The sequence below is a fragment of the Lygodium microphyllum genome, chromosome 12 (genome assembly GCF_053477565.2).
Source record: "Lygodium microphyllum isolate KBCC chromosome 12, Lygodium_microphyllum_v1.1.10, whole genome shotgun sequence".
NCBI classification, from domain to species: Eukaryota; Viridiplantae; Streptophyta; class Polypodiopsida; order Schizaeales; family Lygodiaceae; genus Lygodium; species Lygodium microphyllum.
The window spans coordinates 114,509,699-114,533,092 of record NC_141146.1 but is presented as its reverse complement, the minus strand read 5'-3'; the positions used below and the strand labels follow the sequence as shown (position 1 = coordinate 114,533,092).

The following is a 23,394-nucleotide window of genomic DNA, read 5'->3' as shown; positions in this document are numbered from 1 at the left end:
GTTGACCAATTAGTTGGTTACCAGATGGGTTGATTCAATCTAATGCAAAATCCAACTTCATGTTATTGGCTCCTCTTTGTGTATTTCTCCATATTCACCATGTTTTATTTAACAAAACATTATTTTTCTTTCTCATTATGTGACAGGCAAGATGGTACAAGTGCTACCTTTCGGAACTAGTGCTTATAAGGGTTGGTCTTCATGAAATTTGAGTGCTTAAGTTAGTTATTGTCATTGTGTGCACATGTGTAGAGAGAGAGAGAGAGAGAGAGAGAGAGAGAGAGAGAGAGAGAGAGAGAGAGAGAGAGAGAGAGAGAGAGAGAGAGAGAGAGAGAGAGAGAGAGAGAGAGAGAGAGAGAGAGAGAGAGAGAGAGAGAGAGAGAGAGAGAGAGAGAGAGAGAGAGAGAGATTTTATGTGATAGGGTATGTGAGAGAAATAGCATGTATGTATTTGCAAGTTTCTGTTAAAATGAGGATAAGAGCGTTTGTGTGTGATAGTGTGCATAGAGTGGAGATGAGAGGGCATTCAACAATGTTTTATGTGAAAGAGAGGAGCATTTTGTTCTCAAAAGCTACATCCAAGTAGACACATGTTTTCCCTAGCTATTGTTAACATCGCTTAAGCAACTACCAAATTCCATTAGTCACTTGGGAGGCATGGTAGCCTAGGTGACATTGTCACCTAAGCAACTATTGTTTTAGTATAGCCACCTAGGCTACATCATCGCTTGCTGGACTATGTTGCTTGCCTAAGTCACTATGTTGACATCAACATAGCCACTAAAGCCATAATTATAGCAACACCTATACATCACTACCACGATTATTACTATTTTTGTTGTCGAGAGACATTCACAAGCAATCATCACTTGCTAGACTATGTTGCCTAAGTCACTATGTTGACATCAACATAGCCACTAAAGCCATAATTATAGCAACACCTATACATCACTACATGATTATTACTATTTTTGTTGTTGAGAGACATTCACAAGCAACTCTATGGCTCATTTACATGTGCTTCAAGATGTCATTAATTTCATTACTAGGGGGTAACTGAGTAGTGTTGAATTTCAAAAGGTCCATCCATTGACTTGTGCCATGTGTTAAGGTCCTTAGTAGCACGATTGGAGAGTTTAGTCTATTTACCCATAGGTGCGAAGCATCTTGGCTTGCTTCAAGGGTAGGTATGTGCCAAACTTCTCTCTACTAACTCATTCACATGCAACACATTGGCAATGTTGCTAGCACATTCATAGATGATGTTGGGTGTTTTGGGTAGAGTCTTGCAACATTTATGGCTTGCTTGGACAAAACCTATTGTTGGCATCCTAGGATTGAGCTTTGTGTGTAGACCTATGCACATCCCTTGCCTACATTGCTTCTTGGTCCACGTACATTGTTTGGGAAATTTGAATAGTGCTACCATTTCCCTTGACACCACCATCACACAAATGGCCATGCCCCGCACCTCCAACTTCCTCAGAATAATCGCATGCCCTCTATACATCTCGTGATCTTGCATACACAATGGCAAAACATATTTTTTCACTTCCTGTTTACTATATAGTACACCTAGCTTACTAGGATAAGTGCTTACCTTAGTTTGATTGGCATTGGTGCGCTAGCCATCGTTGTGAGCCTCATAGCCCTCATATTTGTTGGAGTTTTAAGTACTTGTAAATTTCAAGAAGCTCGACAAGGAGGATGAGATACTTTGTGGTGGGATCCATATATCCTATCAAAATAGGGCCAATAACATTAGAGACAAACATTGAGATAGTGATGGAAGCCATTTAATCTATTGTGAGGGATATATAGAATGCAAAGTGTAAGAGTAGTTGCATAGTGTTAAAGCAAGCTAGTAACACACATGTGTGTGCGCGCGCACGCACGCACGCACGCACGCACACACACACACACACGTGTATATGGAATGTAAAGATATGCAAACATAGAATGCCAAGTTTAATAGTGTTGAACCGAGATGTAATTCATATAGATGTAGCACCTCCACCTATCACAATTGCATGTTCCCATAGGTGTCCTCCTTAAAGAGAGAAATATAATATGCTATTCTCACCTCCACCTCTTCAAACAGAGTCAAAGACCTATTGCATGTCTTTGCACTTTGAAAGCTTCCCAACTTCATGTGCCTACTTTAAGGTCACACCTCATTTTGTCATGCATTTGTGCCCCCTTGGAGAGAGAGAGAGAGAGAGAGAGAGGGGGGGGGGGGGGGAGGGATCCATGACTCATGTGAGCATGTTCATATAGGCCACTACCTTGCATGTGCTAAATGACCGTTATGGCGAGGAAGATGCACAAGTGAGTGAGAGATGACTAATTTTAGTACTATTAGACTCTTTTTTGGAGCTCATGTTTTTCCATTATCAACATGGAAGAGTAGAATTTGTACTTAAGAACATGACATGAAAACAAAATGAAAAATTGTTATATTTTTTTCTCATTTTAGCCCACAATTTTATACTCATTTCAACTTTGAGATCCCATGTAGGATTAGCATTTTGGCTTGATAAACTTTTCAACTACTAATAGTAATATAATATAAATGGGAAATTGTTGTCTTGTTTTCTTATTTTAGCCCACATCTTTTTTCTCATTTTAGTCCAATTTTTTTTTTCTTTTTTCACCTTTGAAATCACTTTGTGATTGCATTTTGTTTTGGCTCTGCGGATTTATCGAATATAATCAAGACTTATTGTTTGTATAATACCATTAAAAAGTTTCTTCTACCATAAGGGACGCTTCGTAATTGAAGGTGGTCGTGTGAATGCTTGAAGCTAAGCAAAACAAGTTAACCCAACTATTTTCGAACTTGGATCGGAAAGGTCGTTAGGAAAAAAGAAAACACCGTCAAGTTTGACGGCTCTACCACGGGTTAACGGCGCAACGCCGTTAGCATCCTTCCGGCTGACGGCGTTCGCAACCCCTGCCTGTGTCCCCCTTCCCTGATCTGCAAAGATAAAAACTCCGGTGCAATCCCCGGCGATGGAGCCTGTTTCTGCTTTGTTTTTGGCGCTTTCATGGCGTCCGCTGCGTCCCTGCGTCTTGTCGCTTTTCGTCGATGGTCGATTTGATGCCCGTCGAGCAGTTTACGGTTCGATTCCGTGTCTTCTTGCTGCCGGAATTCCTGCGAGCCAAGGCCTCGTTTGCACGGCTTACCTGGTTCCTTGCGCTGCGGATACTCTCGACACAGACGTGTTCTTGAGGAAGGTACTGTTCTCTTCTTGTCTGGCCTTGTACATTTGCAAGGAGCAGAACCCTAGATTTTCACGCAAACCCTACCTTAGAAATTTCGGTGCGTACCTTGTAGCGGCATCTATGCCCGCTGTACAAAATTGCGTTTCTGTCACGAAAGTGTGCTGCCGGTCGTCTGCAACTCTAGTTCTATGCATTAATCCTTATGTGGAATGCTTCTGTATGAAGAGTGGCCAGAAAATGTATCGTTCCATGAGCTGAATACGCACACACACATTCGTTCTTACGAAGAAATTTCAAACGTTGGCCAACTATCCAGGGAGCAATTAAATGGCTTTTGAACTCAATCTTTCCAAGGAGCTCAATTCAACCGTTTAGAGTTTCATTCGCAAATGGCACAGCAGCAATCTTCAAGGCTTCACCGATTGCTTACTCTCCTTGACAGTATCCAAGATGCAGATAAAGATGCTCTTCTAACAATTCTGATTTCATAATTTAGGTTAGCATAGGCCATATAGAATTTTGTAATTGGGCGGCAATGGAGAAGTCTTGCATTTTCTTGACAGAGCTGCAGCTGGATCAACTGTAGCAACCAGGCGCACAGCAGCGCGGCAAATTGGTGAAATTGCGAAGTCACGACCAGAAGAGCTACATGCTTTGCTGAAGAAGGTAAAGGTCATTTTACTGAGAATCTCACAGATTTTACACATCCACAAAAACAACCCCCCGCCCCCCTGCACACACACAGGAACCCAAAAGGGATTCAATTTAAACCAGCTCAAAAGCTTTCCCGGCTGGTTCTGCACGTTATGACATTTGATAATGACTGCCTGCCTCTACTGAGTTGGATTTTCCTGCGTGGGAGTTTATTACTTGCTGCAGAAAGTTTAGAGTTGTACGACTTTTAATTTTATTCAATGTCTCAACCGTGTACTTCGAAAATAAATTTCAAAAGGCTTTTTAGTTGGTTCCAGTTTCAGTCAGTTAGCTTTTTTAAATCACAGAATTTGGTGATTAGAGCAGTGGTTTTGTCTGTGGATAGACCTAAGTCAGAAGGTTATGCATGTGGTTTAAGTTACCATTCCTCTAAAACACTGTCGAGTATTCTAGCGATGAACTGCGCTCTGGATAACAGCAGCCATGTCAACATAAATGAAGAATGCTTGGCTTAGAATACATGTAGAACCTGCTACATTATCTTTAGGTCTTCGGCATGCATAGGAATCCCATGCTATAAGATTCTTAGGTTAACTGTCACGTGGACAATTTTGTAAATTCTAGTTGTTTTTAATGGGAGCTGTGAAAGAAAATCTGCCGATGAATCTGAAAACTGCGGCACTAGCAAAGGGTAAGATAGTTTGCGCTCGCATTGCAACCATTTGTTTATTGCCTGGTTCCAGTAGACCTTAAGAGGAGGGCAATTGAAAGTATATATCTGATTGTGTCATTTCTTCAGTTTGCAAGCTCAGTCAACTGCCCGGTACTATTATCTTGTGGCCACAAGCACTTACGGTATTGCTTGCCTTAGTGTTATTCTTTGAGCACACTCTTGGAAAGGTCGGCTCTATATTTTTCTTGCCAGGAGTACATATCCAATGTCACACAGTAGTTTTAATCTCAGGGTTATCTTAGGCTGTGAAGGTTTTCTGATGTGCTGGTCCTGTATTTCTTGAGCCTACTTTGCTGATCTATGAAGGACAATAGTAAGGGCATTCAATAAAAGAAAAGCGAATACAATTTAAAATATCTCTGCCAGGCATCAAGAGGTGAATAATAGTACTATCAAGCACACACTTTGGCTATTAAAGCATGCTTCGTATACAATTTCATTGTTTCAAGTGATGGATGGAGAAGATCTAGATAATTTATTGGACATGCATGGATTCTTGACAGAGTCCAGAATTACAAGTGCTAAAGTACATTGAGAAAGCCTTCTTGCTGAAAGCCTGAGCACGTTTAGCTAGGTTTTGTAGCTGTATTAGCAACTTTTTCTTCCCTATCAGAATTTTGACCGTTTCTCGTTCCTTGAGCTGTGTCCATGTTCTCAACAAGATCTGATACCTTTATGTAGATTTCTGAAACCTGTTTTCAGTACTCATTCATTTTTTCAAATCTTGAACATGCACACTATAAATGTACTTCAAGGGTGGTTAGGTCCAGCAGATCAAGCAGATTCGACTGTGCTTGATTAGGGTCTTTCCCAGGGTTACAGTGAAACACGATTCTGCAGGCCTGAAATGTGAAACCTCTGACACTTCCACACTCCACTAAACCACTTGGAATTTGAATTTTTAAGATGTTTCTATATCCTTATGATCCATCAATCCAATATTTGTTTTACCTCAGATGCTCATTTTCATAATATACTAAAGTCTAGCATGCTCTATGTGTAAGTATGCAGCTGCCTGTATACAGACTATATACAGGGTAAACTTTACAGTTTTTGGCAAACTGGGAGAGTGACACATCCATTTTTTATGGTATAAGCCAACTCTCAACCTGCACACCAAGATACAGCACCAGCATCTTTCACCTAAGAATATGAAATTATGGCTTCCAATCTCCCACCAGTGCTTTACCCAAACAGAAAGCACTCTTGGAGTGCAACTATAAGCAATGAGACGATAATGATATGGCTGCAGGACTCTTTGGTGGTTGCATCACTCCGAGGGAGGAAAATATTGCTTTTTAGTTTTCCTTTCCCTCTCATTGCATGGATGGAGCAACCTTACAGCAGTACCTTTAACATGTTAAAAGCTCACTTTTTGCCAGAAATCATGTCAGGTCTAGGAATTGTGCCAAGGTGACCCTAAATCTTTCACTGAACACACCAGTTAGAAAAATTGTTTGGCAGGTGCTCTAGACCTCAGTCATGCATTAATCAGACATGTTGCGGTTGGTTGCTTATGATGGTATTCGTTAATCCACAGTTTCCCTGCTATATCCAGTGCCCTTAATACATACTTTTCCTGCTATATCCAGTTTTTCTCATTATCTATATAGTAATGTATAGGGCCGATGGGCACGTGGGAGACCTCAATGTTTGTGCTCATGCTTGACTTCAGCTTTAACTGCTGTTCCTTACCAGGTACTAGAATCTGATAGCTCCTCAGAGTTAAGTTACATGTTAACCCTGATCTGCATGAGATTATTCTGGTTATAAAATGCATGCCCCAGCATGCCAGAAAATTTGCTCTCTTTTATGAGATAGCTCTCAAAATTATATTGTAGCGGAATTTGAATCCATTGGCTTGGTAACATTTTGACTAAGTTCTTATCACTAACTTATAGAGGTATAAAATATAATTGATTTTCTGGTGCAAATGTTACATATATGTGTTATAATCACAAGAAATTGCTCCTGGTCTTATGATGCAGGTGTCCCCATACCTCCAGAGTAAAAACTGGGATACACGAGTAGCTGCTGCTGTAGCTGTTGGAGCTATTGCAGAGAATGTCAATCATCCATGCCTGAGAGATGTTTTAGCCACTGCACAGAAAAAGCTGACAGAACTAGGCCATGCTGTTGATTTAAAGGAACTTTTGGCAGCAAGTTGGATTACTCAATGCAATTCTACCAAAGCTCTTTCATTTCATAGGTATAAGTTGTAATCCCGTATGCATGTCACTGTACTGAACAAACGGACCTGTAAAACTGCCATTTCTTCCTTCACTAGGCAATGGAGAACAGATTTGTATAACCATTGAAAACACAATCCAGAGAAGTTGCCATTCCCCCAAGATTGTGCTATTTTTCTGGACAGTTTCTGGTTATTTCCATCCAATGTGTACCTGTGTGCTGGATTATGCAATGCATGTATGGAATCACATTTGTATTCACACTTTCTCATGAAATCCATTTCTTATGGCAGTTTTGACATACAAAAAGTTATGGACTATGGTGCTCCCCTACTTTCATCAGCAGGACAGGTTTGTGGCTAGGCCTAGTTATATTATGCTTTCTGAGTATCGAATTGTTAGACGGCACATTTCTATATTGTACTTTGTTTGCTAAATGTTGACTGGGCCCTGGGGTTTATTTATGCACCAATGGGCTTATATGAATGCTTCTCGCAAGGGTTATTTTTTTCCAGCAATAGGGGAGTAAAATATCATCTTTGTTTGTGGGTCTTTATGAGAATTGGAAGTGCAAATGGTAGAGGAATTATTGATGAGGAAAGTGCTTCATAATGTCTGGTACTCCTATTATAATGTACTATTAAGCAACCATGATCACACTCACCTGTACATGTTCTTGAAGACTCTGAATGAATTGTTATTAAGAGACTGCAGATACTACTAGCAATCACGCGAAATTTTATTGGTTTCAGTCTGCAGATATGAAGTTACAATTATCTGAAGAATCAAATCAATGGCGAAGTGAAGAGTACTGATCTGATAGATGATGAAACGCGACGCTTTGGCTGAAAACTAGAGTCCCCTTCTCAACTTTACTCCTTGATGGAGCTGAACCGCTGCTTTCCTGCAGCTCATTTTGACTAAAACCTCAGACTTAGAAATGTACTTGATGTCTACATGACACTACAATGGAGAAGCACAGTCCAAACACTTAATCTACAATACACAGCAATGGAGAAGCCACCATTCAATTTGCTTAAACTGGAGAGAGAGAGAGAGAGAGAGAGAGAGAGAGAGAGAGAGAGAGAGAGAGAGAGAGAGAGAGAGAGAGAGAGAGAGAGAGAGAGAGAGCGTTTGTGTGTGTGTTTATTGTGCAAGGTTGACAGAAACCTGATATTGTGTTTGCAGAATGGTTTTACGTTGACATATTTTCAATGATGAAATCATTTATGAAATTCCAAGTCTTCAGGAATTCGCAAAAGGGACATTAGAAATAAGGAGACCAGTCAGGTCCAAATGGGCTGTCCCTTTTGACAGGAAATAAGGACACATGTTTCTCAGGCTCCGGCCATTCCTAGCTAGGTATTTCTGATCTGATCTGATCTATGGTGGAAAGCTAGAGCAAACATCAAAGTACACTAGCTGAGGGGGCATAGGATTTGGTAAGAATGTTATGGAATCTATTGGTGGTGGCTAGTCAGCTTGTGCCTGTTAGGAGTTGATAATGAGCTTGTTAAGATGAGTTTTACTATATCTGCTGTTACATCTCTGGTCTGTCAGGATGTGATGGCATCACTCCCGGTGGCTGGTTATGAAGGGACATCGGCTGAGTTATACTAAGCTAGGCGCCTGTATATTTAGTGGCATTTAATCTCTCTCTCTCTCTCCCCCTGGTGGTGCTCTATGTCAGTACATCTTACTTGCAGTCCCCTTTATTGGACACAGGTTGCCAGTGACATAGAATTGGTCAATCTGAGTCTTCAGTTTAGTCTTTGCTCTAGTACCATTCAGATCCAGTTCAGTATGTGGGACGTGAGTCCTTTTCCTTCTTCCTCTTTGGATCTTTGATTGCATTCAGAATGTCAAAATTCGTGCGTAGCAGTGTCCATACTGCCTTATTCAGGAGGCACATCATTGTCAGTGGTTGTGTTGTATTCAGTAGCTATTCACTAGAAAAGGCAGCCCAGTTTTTTCTTTCCGTTGTCTGTTGTATTGTTGAAGGGATTTTGTTGCCTGTGAGAGGATTTTAAAGAAAGAGCCACTGTTGGAGTGATATTTGGAGAGTCCAGATCCAGTGCAGCTTGGATGCAGTGGTTTGAGCCTTCAGTCATTAGCTTGGCATATATACTTTTGCTTTCTATTTTTCAAATTGTTTTTCAGCATTTGTGCTTTTTGGGATTTTAGCAGTTGAGTTATAGGAACTTTTGTGATTCTGGATTATGGACAACAAGTATCAGGTGTGCTCAACATAAGGGAATTACATTAGCCTGTAGGTGGCTGTGTGAGAAATGCTGGATACTTGATGCATCTGTGCTATTCAGTTCAGATCTATCTGTTGATGTTTACAGGAATATGATGTTGGAATGGATGACAAAACTCCAGCTGAACGACTAGCTCGCCAAAAGCAGAATCTCCGTCGAAGGCTAGGTGATCAGCTTATGTTTCACTGAACAGAGCTTTAATCTTTCAATTCAGCCCAGAGGTGTCATGCCATGTTAGTCTCACTGAGAGTAAATAACAACATAAAATGATTTAGTGGTTTTCCTTTATTATATTTGCCTAGTGGGCAAAGAAGAATGTGTGCTGATGGCCAAATGATTAGTCTCTGTTTTCAACTACAGCTTACTTAGGGACATTCTGCCATCTTAGCTTCTCCGGAAGTGACGAAACTTGAATTACTGTTAATTTGGATTTGAGCCTTGTATCCACTTATTATTTCCATGTTCTTTTTTTACCCTTGATTGAGGTATTGAATGAACTCATACTGCAAACAGGTCTTGATGTATGTGAACAATTTATGGATGTCAATGATATGATCCGGGATGATGATCTGATACAGAGAGGAAGCAATGAGAATGGACAGTGGATTCAAGGGCCCTCAAGTCGAAGTGTAGAAGGGAAACAGGGAGTTCAACAGCTAGTTGCTAACATGATGTCGAGAAACATCCCTAAAAGTCTTAGTGCACGGGAACGGAATCTTTTGAAGCGGAAGGCAAAAGGGTCGATGAAGGAGACATCAAAGGGATGGTGTGAAGATGATGATATTGATGAGCCAGTTTTGAAGAAGTCGAAGAGTATGAAACCTGTATTAGTGGATCAAATACAGGGTGGTGACAAGGTAAATCATGTTCATACTTCTATTAATGGTGACCTCTGGCTAGTTGGATTACACTTGTATAAATGAGTCTTAATTGCTTAGCAGGTTGTTCTAACTGGAATGAGGCTGTCTTTTTAAATTTCAGATGTTAATTGAAGCAGTTGGGGAGGAAGATAATGGTGGCACAGCGAATGATGGACAATGGCCATTCACTCATTTTGTAGAGCAGCTCATGCACGACATGTTTGACTCAGGTTGGATTCTTTTTTATTGTTTTATTGTCATGAGGAGATTACTTTTTTGATCATTCTATTTTTGTGTCTGCATGTGTTCATATGTGTGGTTGTGTGTTATCTATATTATTGTGGGAATCATGTGAATACTTGTGCTGCATTTTTCAGTCTGGGAGATTCGACATGGAAGCATAATGGCTCTGAGAGAAATTCTCAGTGTGCAGGCAGCATCTGCAGCTATTTCCATGGGTGAGCTGGATTCAGATGGAACATTAGATGACAAGGATAACAAAGATGAAGAGATAGATAACAAAGAGGAAGAAATTGTATCTCCCAAAAAAGAGCGGGAAATAGATCTTAATGTGGGTTTGGCTTTTGAAGATACTTCTGATCTGAAGAAAGTGAAGCTGGATGAGGGTTCTGGTCATGGGTCTTATCAGGGCAGTGAATTTGGCTATGCAGACTTAAAGACCAATATGGAGCAGGAATGGTTAAATTCATCCATGACTGCTGTCAAGTCTGATCCGAGCTATGCAATAATTAAGCCTGAACTAGATCTGAACCAAGACATCAATTCTAGCTCATATGTAGACAGAGAAATGGAGGTCTGTGGAAGTGATAAGTGGAGGGATAAAGGGATTCATGGCCTTAAAATGGTGCTTGCTAGAATTCCAGAAGGTAGCAAAGCACTGAAAATCTGTACAGCAACAGAGCAAGCCTGGACATCAAACACAGAGTTTTTGCAAGATTCTGCAATACGATTTCTATGCATTTTCTCATTGGATCGGTAAATTTATGTTTTAATCTCTCTCAGGAATCGTTAGAGTGCTGTGCTATCTCTTGACACGATGTAAGATCTAGTAAATTTATGGTTTCAACCTTAATCTTTCTAGGGCTATGAAGGGCTTGCAACAGGAACATTGGCAGAGATGGATGAAGCTTAATCTTTGCTTATCTGATTGAGTGAACTATGGTCATAGCTTTGCTGTAGAAAAACCTTATGTTTGGACATCATTTCTTTTTGTAGTTTTGGCGACTACGTTTCTGACCAAGTAGTAGCACCAGTTCGGGAAACATGTGCACAGGCACTGGGTGCAGTGGTTAAGCAAATGCATCCTTCTTTGGTACACGAAACTCTCAGTGTTCTCTTACACATGCAGGTGGATTTGATCGAAAAAGCATAGTTGACTTTTTTCTGAAGAAGTTTTCTTATTGGGATGGATCTGATACATATGGTTGATCACAGGGTCGTCCAGAATGGGAGGTAAGGCATGGAAGCCTGCTCGGAATCAAGTATCTGGTAGCTGTTCGCCAGGTGCAATATCTGCAAGGTTATGATTAAACCTTTTATTTTGAGCTGCAAGAACGTATGAGATTATGTAGACTGAAATGGTCATTTCATTTCAGGAGATGCTTCCTGAGTTACTTCCTCGAATTTTACCAGCTTGTATAACTGGCCTTAAGGACAGGGATGATGATGTTAGAGCAGTTGCAGCTGAGGCTATGACCCCAGCAGCAGCAGCCATAGCATCGTCTGGAGAAAAAACTGTAAACACAATTCTTCCTTTGCTCTGGGACATCCTTCTAGAACTGGATGATTTAAGCCCTTCAACAAGCAGGTATATCGACTACAAACTAATTATGGTCATTTCATGGTTGTAGTTTACTTTTTCTGCATTACAAGGTTTGAGGACTTGGCTGCTGTTGTAATTAGATAGCTCAGTTTAATTTGAGGTTTTCGTCCTTTCTGGCCATTCCTGGGTTGGTTATGCTAATTCCTTTCTGGCCATTCTTGGGTTGTTTATGCTGATTTTATAATTAATTTACATTGTACACCAAATCAGTTTGTGTGGACTCAGATTGCCTTTTGTGTGCAGTGTGATGCATCTGCTAGCAGAGCTCTACTCACAGCAAGACATGGTTTCCAAGATCTACACTAAGACTGCAAAAAGGCCTTTGCTTGACCTAAATGAAGCTATTCAGCTCGATGATGAACATGATGATTATGCCAAACAGATATATGACCCTTTCTTGCTGACGAAGTTGGCACCACGATTGTGGCCATTTATGAGGCACAACATCTCGTCAGTTCGTTTAGCAGCCATCTCAACATTGGTGTGTCTGAATTGAGCTTCTGTTTTTTCCCTTGGTAATGGTTGATGTTGTATTATTTGCTGAAAAATATTTACTTACTGTAGTGCTCACATCTGTTGTTTTTGTAGGAGAGGCTGCTTGAAGCTGGAAAAAAGTTTGATACTGAATTATCATGGATAGTTCCTATATTGGGTGATGCATTGCGGTTAGTTTTTCAAAACTTGTTACTAGAAGCAGATGAGGTCATACTTGAGCGTTCGAAGCATGTATGGAGATTGTTGCTTGAGGTAGGAAGACTCATCGGTCTCTGTGATTAATTGGTTCGGTCTGGTTAAGCTGGAGTTGTGCGGTGAATTTAACATGTACAGTTCTCCGTACTTTTCAGAGCCCTAAGGATGAATTGGCCCCAGTTGCAGAGGCTTTCTTTCCATCATGGTTGAAGCTGGCTAGCACTGCAGCTGGTTCTCCCTTAGAAACTTCTAAAATGTTTTCACCAACATCACTACCTAGAAAGAGCCATTTTAGAGCAGCGGCTAAACTTAGAGCAGCCAAAGGGGAGAGTTCAGGCTCGGGAGATTCAAACTGTCATCAGCAGAATCATGATACTATGAAGGATAGGAGTGCAGATTCTTCATTTTCAACTGCATCAGCAAAAATTGTAGTTGGAGCAGACACAGAGAAGTCTGTGGTGCAGATGAGAGCATCTACTGCTGCTGCATTAGGAATTATGGCAGCCTCACTTCCAGATTCATTGTATACCCTTATAAGTCAACATCTCAAAGAGCTGCTTGCCTCAACTTCTGGTGTTCAGCGACAGGTATTGACACTGTCCAAAATCCCGCCTGGCCGCGCCCCCCCCCCCCCCCCCACCCCAACCCCCCCGCCCCCGCCGGAACAAAACAGGCAGTTGTGCTTTAGTTTTGTTTCCAAATATGCATAATCCTTTCATTTTCTTACCAGGTCTCGTCACTGATATTGGTGTCATGGTTCAGAGAGCTAAGAAAAAAGGCTAGTGATTTAAGTTATTCCCAGGCTGTTGAAGCCACTAAAACACTCCGCTCGCAGCTTCTGACACTACTAGCATGTGGTGATCCTGCTGCTCCAACTCCTGATTGTCAGTTGCCTTATGCAGAGCTAATAAGGACTTATGGGAAAATGCGGAGTGAAACAGCATCTCTCGTAAAGCATGCTGAAATGGTTGGGTTAATCACAAAAAATTTTCCAGCAGGGCTTTCACATTTGGAAGGAATTAGTGCAGAAGGGGCAATTGATATAGCAATGAAGATTGGCACGATTGATAGCTCCTCTCTTCATCCTTCTACAGATGACAAGCAGAATTCTGGAATAAGTTTGATAGAGTCATCAAGACAGCGCCTCTTGGCCACAGCTGGCTATCTGAAACTGGTGCAGGTATGTACTGCCATTTCTTGCATATGAAGACTGAAGACAGGTGCCCCCTGCTATGCATCAAATGAGAGAATGCTTCAATTTGATGTTGCTTTCAAAATATGATGATATATATGTACATCAAATTACTCTGAGTTTGAAGCTTCTGTGGGTATCAGTTTGTCACTAAACAAGGTGCTCTTTTGTATATTCTCATAGTATTGCTGCTGTTCTGTTTTCAATCTTATGATGTGAATGCCTGTTTGTCAAGGTATGATTGCCCATAAGATACCCACCAATAATTATTTAAATCTATCCCTGTGCAACACATAAGCAACACAAAAGCTTATCATGCATCTGCCTAAGTTGACATTTTTGATGTGTTATGCTACTGGAGCATAACAATTTGGGTAGGCATTTCATGTGTTTTTGGCCTTAAAGACTAGCCTTGTTGAGGTTCTTTCAAACTTCTCTTGGTGCTGCCACATTCCTTAAAGAGAAGCTAAGATGCCAGTGATTTTTCTAAGCATGCAAATGGAGAACATGGCTGTTTGGAGATTCATATCAGTGAAGTTAGGAGAGAGACTGCAAAGACAAACCCAAATCACCATTAAGTGCTGCCCCCCTGCTTGTCCCCCCTCTGGCCCAACAAAAAAGAAAAAAAAGAGGTCGTATAAGTTTGTCCCACAGGGTCTAGGCCTTAAGTATTCTGAAGTGTTGTCTACAGGCAAGCTCGCTATTGACCCAGAGTGTTTTCCAAGATAAGGCACATACACCCGAATGGTCGGTCTGCTATGCTACATATTTTTTTATTGGATAAGCTTACCTTCTTCTGTCATAGAAAAGTGTCATTGTTCTAGATTTCCTGGAACTACATTTCAGGAAGATCTCTTGTTATCGTAGAGGGAGGGAGGGAGATGACAATTCCAGAAATTTCCTGAATGGTTCCCCCTTTAGCAGGGTAATTTGCATGTAAGTGTTTTGGCATCAATGGCTGGAGCTGTTGCATGGATGGGAGAGTTGCCTTTCAAACTGAATCCCATCATACAACCATTAATGGCAGCAGTAAAGAGAGAACAGGTATCAAACCCAACTCTTTGCAGCAGTAGTAGCGTACAAGAAATCTTTGCTTTGGTGCAATTTTGATGTTCAGCCTAATACAGGAGGAGGTTCTTCAACAACTAGCAGCTGATGCAATAGCTGAAACTATTGAACAATGTGTTGGAAGGAAACCTAGCCCAAATGAAAAGCTGACTAAAAACATTTGCACGCTGACATGTGCTGATCCAGCTGAAACACCTCAAGCAACAGAAGCTAATGCTTTTGCCATTAATCTTGATGATATTGATACAGGCAGCTCTTTGAAAACAGCTGGGTCAAGGCAAAAAGCACAAGCCTCACCCACTGGGGAAGACAGGTTGAGAATGGAGGCTGCTGTCACTAGACGTGGAGCAGAACTTGCATTGAAGTCGCTTTGTGAGAAGTTTGGTGGATTGCTCTTTGAAAAGTTGCCTAAGCTATGGGATTGTTTGACTGAAGCTTTGAATATCTCATTCACTAATGGAACAGAGGGTAGTGAAAGTTTGAGGGGTCCAGCAACTTTTGAACAAAATGGAGAATCTCAAGCACTGATAAATAACCTCCAGGTAAGCTGCAGCATCTTTGTGATCTCATTTAGCACTACTGTATACTGATGCTCAATCACAGTTTGACCAAATTAAGGCTTGTTACTCTTTATGCAAGCTGTGATGATTTATGTTTGGAAACCCAAAAATTTAAACATCTGATTCATGTATTTGGAGAGTTCTGAACTTTATGTCTCTGTTGTGGCAGGTTATTCGCTCAATAACCCGTGTGTTAGACAAGAGCCTACAATCCAGGCTTATGTCTCTTTTTCCAGGTGTTTTTGGCTGTGTGCGACATTTTCATGCAGCTGTACGATTAGCAGCAGCAAGATGCATAACGGCAATGGCAAAAGCCTGGAGTGAACCAGTGATGATAGCTGTTCTGGAAAAAGCTATCCCTATGCTAGATGATTCCATGTCAGTGAATGCTAGGCAAGGTGCAAGCTTGCTTCTCTCCCTTCTAGTTGAGGGTCTTGGTGGAGACTTAGTACCATACGCGCCTCTACTTGTTGTCCCGTTATTGGGATGCATGAGTGATACAGATCCCATAGTGAGACAAAGTGTTACACACAGCTTTGCTGCCCTTGTTCCTCTTCTGCCTTTGGCAAGGGGAGTGACCCAACCTTCGGGGCTTGACAGTTGTTTATTATCAAGAAGCACGGATGATACGAGGTTTCTTGAGCAGCTTCTTGACAACAGTCGAGTAGATGATTATCACTTGTCTGTTGAACTGAAAACTACTTTAAGAAGGTGCTTAAACATTTGTATAATCACTGAAAACATGTTTTCATATTTGTTTTTTGTGATTTTTTAATTCTCGAGGGAGAACAATTGCGTTGACTGACACACTATGAATGTAGGTATCAACAAGAAGGGATCAACTGGCTCGCATTTTTGAAGCGCTTTAAGCTGCACGGTATATTGTGTGATGATATGGGTCTAGGAAAAACATTACAAGCATCAGCTATTGTGGCTTCAGACACTGCTGAACGTCTAGAAGCTCAAGGTTCTGCCAAAGAAAATATGCTACCTTCTTTAATTATATGCCCTTCCACTTTAGTTGGTCATTGGGTGTTTGAAATAGAGAAGTTTCTGCAAACATCTATTTTAAATCCATTGCAGTATGTTGGAACACCTCAAGATCGTCTTCAATTACAGTCTCAGTTTAGTCGATACAACCTTATAGTGACTTCTTATGATGTCATTCGGAAGGATGCAGAGTTCCTCTCAACAATAGTCTGGAACTACTGTATTTTGGATGAAGGTCACATTATTAAAAATTCTAAATCCAAAGTTACACTGGCAGTCAAGCAAATAAAAGCAGAGCATCGTTTGATTCTAAGTGGCACTCCAATTCAGGTTAGTGCCTTGATAATTGATTTGTGTTGACACTTCTTTTACACTTCTGGCATGCTGATTGTGACAAACTGGTGCTTTATCTCCACTAAATTATTTCAAATATTAAAGCAGATGACAAGTCATGCCATATCAAAAGGACTGCAAGAGTAGCACCCAGAAGAGGACGTTTAAAGTAATAAGCCTAGACTAGTTTTTTGACACGTCTGGTTTGTAACTAGAAACCTTCTAAAAGAGGTTAAAAGTAGCTGAAAACTGGACTGGCTTTCTGATTTCCTGATTTAAGAGCTAGTAGACCTTTGCAAAGAATCCATCCAAAGTCAAGTGTTGAAGCATTTTAGCTGATTGAGCCCTTAAGTGAAGCTCCTTACAAGCTAACTTTTGTAATTAGAATGGACTCCAAGCTGGTACAAAGTGAAAGAAAACTGAAACTGAATGTGCATGAGAGAGTCCAACTGTCATACGCACCAGCTAACACCCAGTTCACAACTCTACAATGACATGTATGTACAATAAAAGTGTCAAAGATTAAGCTAGGATTATGGTACTACTAGTCGTCTGTAGTGAGCCTTTTTGTAAATGGATTCTCCATGCTCTCTATGCCCAGCATTAGGGGGCATGGTATTGGTTGCCTAGCCCTACTCAACTATGTGGCTCTATCAATGATAAATGTGGCTGGTTCTCTACTCAATAGGGCTCGTCCTCTACTTAATAGGGCCTTGGCATGAAGAAGGTTGTGATGCACTCACTGTTGCTGCTCAAGGTTGGATCCAATGAGTCTTGGGTGTTTTCAGAGCTCTTGAAGATAGAGAGAATGTTATGAGGCTCCCTAGGAGGGAGCAGCAGCCTTGTAGTGTAGGAGAGCATAATAGGGCCTTGTGATTTGAGTGAGGGACAAGACAATTGGCAGTCTCTTTGTTATATGGTTGCTTGCTGGTGCAGGGCTTGGCTATGGCCAGTTGGTTGGTGTGGACTGTTAGCAGATTAGGCAGTTCATGTGTGATTTATTTTGAGCCTCCAACAGCTGGCCAGACATTTTCATGGTGTTGGGCTATTTATAGCTAGCACTTCTCCTCAGTTTAGCATACTCCATTATTTGCAAGTCCTGTTGGAGAGAGGGAGCCAATGCCAGTGCCTACTCAGCCGGTGACTCAGAGTTCCTCCAGAGCATTCATTGAGTTCTTCTGCAGTGTTCTTCTTTCTTTTGTAGTCTCTCTGTTCTTTCTTGTATTGTGCAGTCTAATCTCATGCTTCCATTGCTGAACCCACTTTTTACATGGTATGAGACTTTCATGTTCTGGATCTTGGTGCTGCTTTCTATTGCTGGCAGTCTGCCCTTACGCTGTTCTTCTGCTGATCAGCCTTTCCCTGTTTGCTGCTATATTGCCAACCAGTTTTCTTAACAAGTGCAGTCTGTGCTGTGTTTTGGCTGTAATCTCTCTCTACATCTCTTCTTTTCTTCATCTTCACTTCTTATCCTCTCTTATGACACCTTCCTATTGTTCCAATGATGATAAGCTTCATGGTCCTGATTATCTCACTTGGAGTTTTGTCGTGAAAGCTTGGTTTGTGCAAAAGCGCATGTGGCATGTGGTTTCAAGAGCTATTATGCATCCTAGGATGCTAGGTCCTATTCCTCTTGATTGGGATTGTGATGAGGCTACGAGGAAGCAGTTCTTACATGGGAATTGGATGATACTTGTGCTTGTTCTGCTTTTCTTATGTGCATATCTAAAGAGATTCTTCTGATGGTTACCTCTTGTAGGATAGCTTCAGAAGTGTGGGAGAAGTTATGGATGTTTTATGAGGCTCCATCAGCCATGGGAGTTGTGACCCTCTATGGTTAGCTCTAGCAAATGAAGTTTGAGCTGAAGGGTACTATTCTATCTTGTCTACTTTGTCTTACACAGGTGCAAGATTGGCTTTGGCACATGATGTAGTCCGCCCTTCCAAAGGCTCATCTTGTGGGGATTGTACTCTATAAGCTTCCTCTAGAGTTTGATGGAGTAGCCAATGCTTTATGGGTTGAGACATCATTGACACCAAGTAACTTTACTCGCATGTCCTCCATGTTGCTTGAATATGAGGTGTCTTTGAGGCCATAGGGAAGCTTTCATCTTGTTATGGTGGCTATGAGGAGACTTTTGTAGCTTTAGAGAGGGGTGATAAGGAGAAGAAGACAAAAGGCCTAGTGTTATCACTATGGTAAGAAAGGCCATGTTTGCAAGCAAGGAACTTGTGGTATCGTGGAAGAAGAAAGAGAAGAAGAGGAAGCAAGATCCAGACTCTTTTGATGAGTTGTCATCCTCATCCTACTTTGAATTCAATCCAGACACTGGCAAAGGCAAAGGCCAGGTGTAGAAGGACTCATCTTCTGTAGAGAAGGATTAAGGGTATAGCTGCCCCTCCTTTGTTGCTTTCTAGTGGTGCTGATGCAAATCATCCCTCATGATTCTCTAGTGTGAGAGAAAGGGTGGTGAGATGGGGTAGTTGGGCCTCATGTATACATGCATATAGGTGCAAAGGACCCAGAGAGGGGCTTCCCTCACGTATCAAACCGAAGTGGCAGGTTTTAAATCCTAGAGTTAGGATTGGCATCCAAGCTCATAATGAGCTATTTTGCTTGATAGAGAGTGGGATTTGCTCCTAGTTTTAGCTCACACAAGGGGCCGCTTTGGTGATCTAGTCAAAGGCAGGAATCCATGGTCATGTATGCAACTGCGGAGGCATTGTTGACAGACACGGAAAGCTGCTATGATCAATATCAACATTAGGTCCTCTTTGAGGCACCTCGACGGTGGGTTGATCACTCATTGCTTGGGTATCCATGGGTCATTTTGATGGTCATTGTTGTATGTATCTTGCTGAGTCATTATCATTGTTTAGTGTTTTCATCAATCACCCATGATCTAAGAGAGTTTGTTAGGAGATTAGGTAGTTTATGTGTGATTTTGAGTTGTATTCAATGGGATGGCCATTTCTTTTCCAGTTGTGATGTAGTTGACTAGTTTATTTGGGCCATAATGTGGCTGGCCGCTGCATGGTCATTTTATTGGCTGGTTGACTTGTTTATCTTAAGACCGTAGTAGTTGGCTGACTTTTTCATGAGTTGGGCTATTGATACTAGGGCTCACTCCTCCTCAGATACATCTTCAGCATGCTCCATTACTTGCAAGCCTTGTTGGAGAGAGGGAGCCATTGCTAGTGTCTACTCAGCTGGTGACTCATAGTCGTATCTATTTTGTCTCATCATAGAATATGGATTCCCCCCATACCTCAGAGTGGTTTGTTGTGGGCTCTAGTACTTGGTGGATGGGTAGAGCCTCCAAACTGACCACTGCGCATGACCCTGCCTTGATAATGAATATCGTGTCTTGCATCCCAGCCTCATACAGAAGGTGACGGCTTTGGCTGACTGTTTGCCAGCAGAAAGCTCTCCATGAGATACATCCAAGGCTGGGTGCTATACGACGAAGGATGCGGCATGCTCCTCTCCACATGAGTTGTGCCGTCTCACACGACCAAAGGCAGTGCTTTGGGGTTTCTAGAGGTTGCAGTGTGTAGCGCTTACAACCTCCCTCCTGCATTTGGGCAAGCCAACTTTCCACCACCAAGCCTCCATGTGCCACTAGCCATAAGAAATACGATACCCTCCTCAGCCTCTAGCTATCCCATAGGCGGCGCCAGAAGGTTCGTTGGAAAGGCTCTGTGATGTTGTGCTCCGCCCAGTGCCTGCTATGTGACGTCGCCCAATCCATATCCTCCTTCATTAGTACGTGTCTGCCAATCCTGGCAGTGTACTCTAGGAACCTCGGTGGCTTCTTGGCGACTGCAGTGACCGGCCATATCCGGATTCCACTCCAGATGATCAAGTGGTCTGCCCTCCCAGGTCCAGAGGCGCCACTTCCTGAGCTCCGTCCAGAAAACAAAAAGGGTCTAGCTGCCATGTCTTCCCTTGTAGGCCAATCACCCAGATCCTCCTCCATGAAAGGATAGCTATCCCCTCATCCTGTTGCCCTTTGTCAAGAGCCATATGTCCCCCCTTCTGTACGGTGAAGAAAGTCTTAGGTGGAGCGCCATCCACTCTACCTGCCACCTATAGGGGGATGCCTGCTGGTGAATACCTAGTGGCCCATATCTCCCCAGGCTCTATCGGCTCTCGTATTGGGAGAGTAAGCCACTCTTGAGGTATTGCTACATCTATCTCCCTTCTCCTCAACTCTGCTCCTCTCTGGCAGCCTGATACTCATTGCAACACCTTGTCCACCATCTTGTACACCTCCCACCATGTCTTGATGGTATGAGCCGGGCTGGCCTCCCAACTAGCCCACTGAATGTAGGGGCGCTCGCCAATCTGTGCCCCTTTCCGATCTTTGACGTGGGGGTTTTAGACCACTGGTTGACGGTCTATCTCCTCCTTGTAGCCTGGGGGGCTTTGGATTAAAGCCGTATGGAGGCCCTACCACACGTGGAGCAAGCTGCATAGGAAAGGTGATCTGGGGGGAGGGTGATTTGGGCTGACTTGAAGATCCATCTCAGGGACAGTCTCCACTCACCGCCAAGCCTTGGTCTACAATCCTGAAGACCCGTCGGACCGATCTCTCTAGCCGAAACTCCTCCCCTTGCCTACCGCCTATGAGAACCTTGTTGGTGGCTGATCTGTAAAGCGCGGAGACCCTATGAATCCAAGCCTGGGAGAAACCCAACCTCACCATGGTGCTCTCTAGGAAAACCTAATCCATCCTGTTATAAGCTTTCTCGAAATCCAATAGTAGTATGGCTAGTCTCTGCCCACTGTTGAGAAACCCTTCACCCTTCACCTGCAGTTTGCATTTTTGCGTTTCTGTGTTTTGTGTTTAGGGTTTGCAGCCCCAAAAAGGGGCGCCATCCTAGACTGACTGTGCAGGCCACTCTCATTCATTCCTTGCGGTTGATTCATTCAATCCATCACCTCTTCTCCCCAGCCTCTTCACTACCCTCACACCCCTTCAGGAGGACATTGCGGTTTGTGATTCGTGGCTGTCTTCATCATCTTCCTTGTGCTACGGCACCCTTGTTCCCTTGTATCACATTCACTCCATGATTCAGGTCTTCATCATTCCATTCATGAGAGTTTCTTCTCTCTTCTCTTCTTCTCCATGTTTGCCGAGTTCACTCCGTATTTCTCCCCGTAAACCCTACTGTCTCGCTGATACGTCATCTTTTGACATGGTATCAAAGCTGGATCTGCTCAAATAGTGGCAAAGATCCTCCACTCCAGTGAAGGCAAAGATTGGTGGCGTGTTCGACATCCACTTCTTTTCTTCTTCTACTGCATCAACATCTTGTTTTTGCAGGTTTCAGATTTTAGGTGTTTCAACTTGCTGTTCACACCCTGCTCGTGGAGGAACTGCCGTACAGCCTGCTACGTCATCACAATCTTGTTGCCTACGTTATTAGTCTTTCTCTCTCCTGCAAGCTGTCCTGCGTGCGTTTTTAGTCTTTCTCTCACCTGCTGCCTATGTTTTTAGTATTTCTCTCTTATGCAGCCTACGTTTTTAGTCTTTCTCTCTCCCCACCTGCGTTTTTATATTGGTTGCAACCTCTTACTGCTGGTCGCATACTCCTCCCACTGGTAGCTCATTTCTAGCCCTTCCATTGCCCTTTCACCCCTTGAGGCAGACATTGCGGTTCGTGGTTCATGGTGGGTGACCTCTTCCTTCTTTAGGTTGCCACACCGGTACCATAGTGTCTCCACAGATAGATTGCCAGTCTACTGGGTGTTCCTATTGCGGCACGAATGGTCATTCCATCGAAGACTGTCGACATTGATCTTTGCTCCCCACCCCTCCGAAGTACATGCGTCTTCCACCAGGCACTCTTTGTGCCACCTCTCCTTTCTGGGCTATAGAGATCATTCTGCATTGGCTATCAGAGTACTATGCTCAAGGCAATAAGACACATCCGATGCGCACTAAGTCCTTTTGAGCACATGGAGGATCGATTGGCGCTAGACCTCCTGGAGATCGTCGCAATGCCAGCGGCAGTCTTCTCCCACCTATTTTTGGGTATAGTGGCTACCATGGCCTGTGGTTTTACAGTCCACTCCATCGAGAGACAATGATTGTTTGATACCATCTCCTCGTCAGTCTGCTCCTTCAAGAGCTAGTTGCTACTCGACTCCTTCCTCTTCTTTGGCTACCTAGTCCGCTCCACTGAGAAACAATGACTGTTGCCCACCTCTTGCTCATTCTGAGCCCCACCCTTTCCCACCCTCGATTACTCAGGTTTGAGAGGCTACCTCTGGGAGCTCTTTGGCACCTTAGATACCTTCTTCGGCACGACCGGCGGTACTTCATCATCATCAGACATTTCGGAGTCCGTAATCCATGAGTTTTTGGATTTCCTATCTACTTCAGAGGGGGATTCAGAGGGGGATGTTATTTCTTTGCCCTCAAAGGGGGCATCTACTTTTTCTTTGGCTTCAGCGGGGGCCCCTCTGCCTCCCACCTCAAAGGGGGAACCTACTTCATATGAAGTTCTTCACCCATCCTCTACTTTCTTGGGGTGGCTGTCTTTGACTAGTCATCTCTTCTACTGATACCCATGCTTTTCAGGTACCACCTAGATCGGGACCTTAGAGGTTCAACCGCGACTTGGTGACAAGGCCTTCGTATTCCTTCCAGCATGGATACACGGAGCTAGTGGCTTCTCTCCCGAGATGGTGTTTCGGGTTCTCTAGTTCACTCTGTCTACTATTCTTTATTGCAGGTTCCCTTTCCGGTGGAAATCTAGGATCTTAGGGATCCTCTACATCTTCTTC

General features: G+C 42.8%; 1 protein-coding gene across 2 annotated transcripts in view; it reads left to right on the top strand.

Annotated features, from left to right (window-relative positions):
• The first annotated feature begins 2,972 nt into the window (after positions 1-2,972).
• The window catches only part of RGD3 (ROOT GROWTH DEFECTIVE 3), a 42,348-nt gene continuing 21,926 nt past the window's right edge, over positions 2,973-23,394 (top strand). Inside the window, exons 1-20 of one of the 2 annotated variants that reach the window (XM_087689887.1) lie at positions 2,973-3,237; positions 3,542-3,666; positions 3,797-3,891; positions 6,601-6,821; positions 7,095-7,152; positions 9,150-9,228; positions 9,576-9,919; positions 10,044-10,152; positions 10,300-10,918; positions 11,159-11,291; positions 11,378-11,446; positions 11,539-11,750; positions 12,009-12,246; positions 12,354-12,512; positions 12,611-13,042; positions 13,186-13,635; positions 14,572-14,691; positions 14,775-15,257; positions 15,445-15,986; positions 16,097-16,595. In XM_087689887.1, coding sequence (XP_087546013.1) covers positions 3,615-3,666; positions 3,797-3,891; positions 6,601-6,821; positions 7,095-7,152; positions 9,150-9,228; positions 9,576-9,919; positions 10,044-10,152; positions 10,300-10,918; positions 11,159-11,291; positions 11,378-11,446; positions 11,539-11,750; positions 12,009-12,246; positions 12,354-12,512; positions 12,611-13,042; positions 13,186-13,635; positions 14,572-14,691; positions 14,775-15,257; positions 15,445-15,986; positions 16,097-16,595 — 4,914 coding nt within the window. In that variant the 5' untranslated portion in view covers positions 2,973-3,237; positions 3,542-3,614. Of the gene's footprint in view, positions 3,238-3,450; positions 3,667-3,796; positions 3,892-6,600; positions 6,822-7,094; positions 7,153-9,149; positions 9,229-9,575; positions 9,920-10,043; positions 10,153-10,299; positions 10,919-11,158; positions 11,292-11,377; positions 11,447-11,538; positions 11,751-12,008; positions 12,247-12,353; positions 12,513-12,610; positions 13,043-13,185; positions 13,636-14,571; positions 14,692-14,774; positions 15,258-15,444; positions 15,987-16,096; positions 16,596-23,394 lie in introns of both variants that reach the window. The other variant, XM_087689888.1, reaches the window with a different exon arrangement.